We start from the raw sequence: 2,288 nt of genomic DNA, 5'->3' as shown, positions 1-2,288 counted from the left end.
GGGTGTATACGGGTGTATACGGGTGTATACGGGTGTGCCTGGTTGGCAGTGGCAGCCTCCACCGCTTCGTGCACCGCCGCCACCACCGCCGCCAGCGACGCTGTCGCTGCCGCTGCCGCTGCCGCTGCTGCCGCCGCCGCCATCATCGCCGCCGGCGGGGCAGTCCTTGCGGATGTGCCCCACCTCGCCGCAGCCGTAGCACACGGCGGGGGCAGAAGAGCCACGGCTGCTTGCCGGCTGCTTGCGGCGTCGCGCCTCAGCAACTGGCTTCGCGTCGCTCGACGCCGACTCGACGTTGGGGACGAGGCCGTAAGTCTCAACGAACTCTTTCCATCTCGTAATGTCCTCGGCCAGGGATTCAAAGTCCTGCGGCCTGTCCGCCCGTGGGCGCACGCGCCACTCGAGGATGTAGTGCCTGAAGAGGTGGTTGAGGGGCGTCTTCTCCCTCGGCTCGCCCGCCAGGCCAAAGACCACCTTGGTGGCAACGTCGGGGCCCTGCACCGCGTGCAGCTGCCCCAAGAGCTTCATCTCGTAGATGGAACTCCTGACGGCGTCAAAGTACTTGGGCAGGCTGTTCCTGAGGGACAGGCGGTAGAATCTGTCCAGGATTTGCGGCGCCCTGCGCCGATTGGCGTCGACCACGTGTGCCTCGATGGCCGCTACCCACTGCTGCGCTGACATCCCAGCCACGTACAGGCCATGAAATCCCGGTTCTGTGAAGTCCCTGATGAGCGCCCGCAGGTCGGCGTCATCACGCTCCCACTCGGCCAGCCGCGACCCATCGGGGTCGTGCGCAGGGTCTGGAGGGGCGTAAAAGCCGAGGGGTTCCTCTCCGACTGTGAGTGCGTGGTATTGGAGGCGCCGAAGCCAGACCTCTGTGTTGCCAACCGTCGACAGCACGAACGGCGCCAAGCGATGTTTGGCGCCTCTCATGGCTGTGCCGACTTGGGAGGACAGCGGCTGCGCGCGTGCCAAACTACGTTGCTGGAAATGTCGGGAAATGATTCTCTAGTGTATTTGTAGTATTACGTACGTATACAAAGGGGCAACGACTCGCGCGCGTGTGCGTTTGCAATCGCCAGCGGTGCCACTGGCACAGCCGGGTCTCTGCAGACCGTGTGAAAGCACGCAACGATATTATACTTGACAAGGGCTCATAAAATGTCAAGCCGAACAGGACACATGCAGCAGATGGGGGCTGCTGGAGGGTCGCACTTATGCATCCATGGACTGGCACTGGCAGTAGCTCACGTTTGCTGTGGAGCGTACGGCTGTTATGCCGTGTATATAAAGCTCATCAACAAACCCATAACTGCGACTGCGGCAAACATTGAGGCTCCAAATCAGGGTCGCAGCTACCGCCCAGGTGCTCTGCACACGCAGGTGCTCTGCACACCCAGTCCACAACGTGTATGCATCTGCGCACGCGCACGCGTGCGCGTGCGTTCACGCGTGCGTGAACGCACGCTCATGTGCGTACGCAAACGAGCGCGCACACACACAAACATACACACACACACACACACACACACACACACACACACACACACACACGCACACACCCGCACCCGCACACATGCACTCACACACGCACAGTGTGGAAGCGCCCTGCCGGCTCACCCCCAGCTAGCTCTGCAATTGCCAACCCAACAGCCAATGATTTGCGACACGCATTTACACACAAACATTGCATTGGGGCTTGAGGGCCCGTGCAGGATCTTGCTTTTGGTTTCAGTAAGGGTTCAGGGGTGATGGGAGACCACAACTAAAGGCCTTGTGTCGGGCTGATAGCTGACCGCATCTGTGTTGTTGACCATCAGGAACTTCTGCAAGCCCCCAATCACGGGCCACAAACAGTACAAGTCGTTTGACGTCAACATACAGCCCAGTTGGCGCACTCCAAGTCAAAAAGGGCCGTCAGGGTTTGAGCGCATGGCTCATGTCCGGGGCGTTGACCGGTGGCTCCTGTCAGCGCCGGCAACAGGCCCGCCGCGCCGCTCTGAAGCTACCCCGCAGCCGGTATCTTGGAGTGTGCAAGCTCAATCCGCCGAGCCGCTGCGAGGCGAGCCCCGCTGATGTCAATGGCTGCGGCCCCCGTAGAAGAGCCGGGGCAGGGGAGAGGGGCGGTACCCCACACAGGCGCTCTGCCAAACCAGCGCGCTGGCCAGCAGTGCGCCGCCTGGCCCGCAGGGGCGGGGGCGCCGGCCGTTGGGGAGGAAAATGCGTCGGGGTGACGTCGTCACCCCACCCCCGCGCCGCGCCGAATCTGTTCGTCCAGTGTGTCTGCG

General features: G+C 62.3%; 1 protein-coding gene across 1 annotated transcript; it reads right to left on the bottom strand.

The window, feature by feature from the left end:
• Positions 1-74: 74 nt before the first annotated feature.
• On the bottom strand, positions 75-933 carry MNEG_16444 (hypothetical protein; the record flags this gene model as incomplete). The annotated part of the gene is made up of 1 exon (XM_014035086.1): positions 75-933. A coding segment is annotated over one exon (859 nt), but the record flags the coding sequence as incomplete, so codon positions are not given.
• Positions 934-2,288: the final 1,355 nt, after the last annotated feature.

This window comes from Monoraphidium neglectum (genome assembly GCF_000611645.1).
Source record: "Monoraphidium neglectum strain SAG 48.87 unplaced genomic scaffold scaffold06373, whole genome shotgun sequence".
NCBI lineage: Eukaryota > Viridiplantae > Chlorophyta > Chlorophyceae > Sphaeropleales > Selenastraceae > Monoraphidium > Monoraphidium neglectum.
Note: the sequence above shows the minus strand (reverse complement) of the source record. Positions and strands in the feature narration are given on the sequence as shown.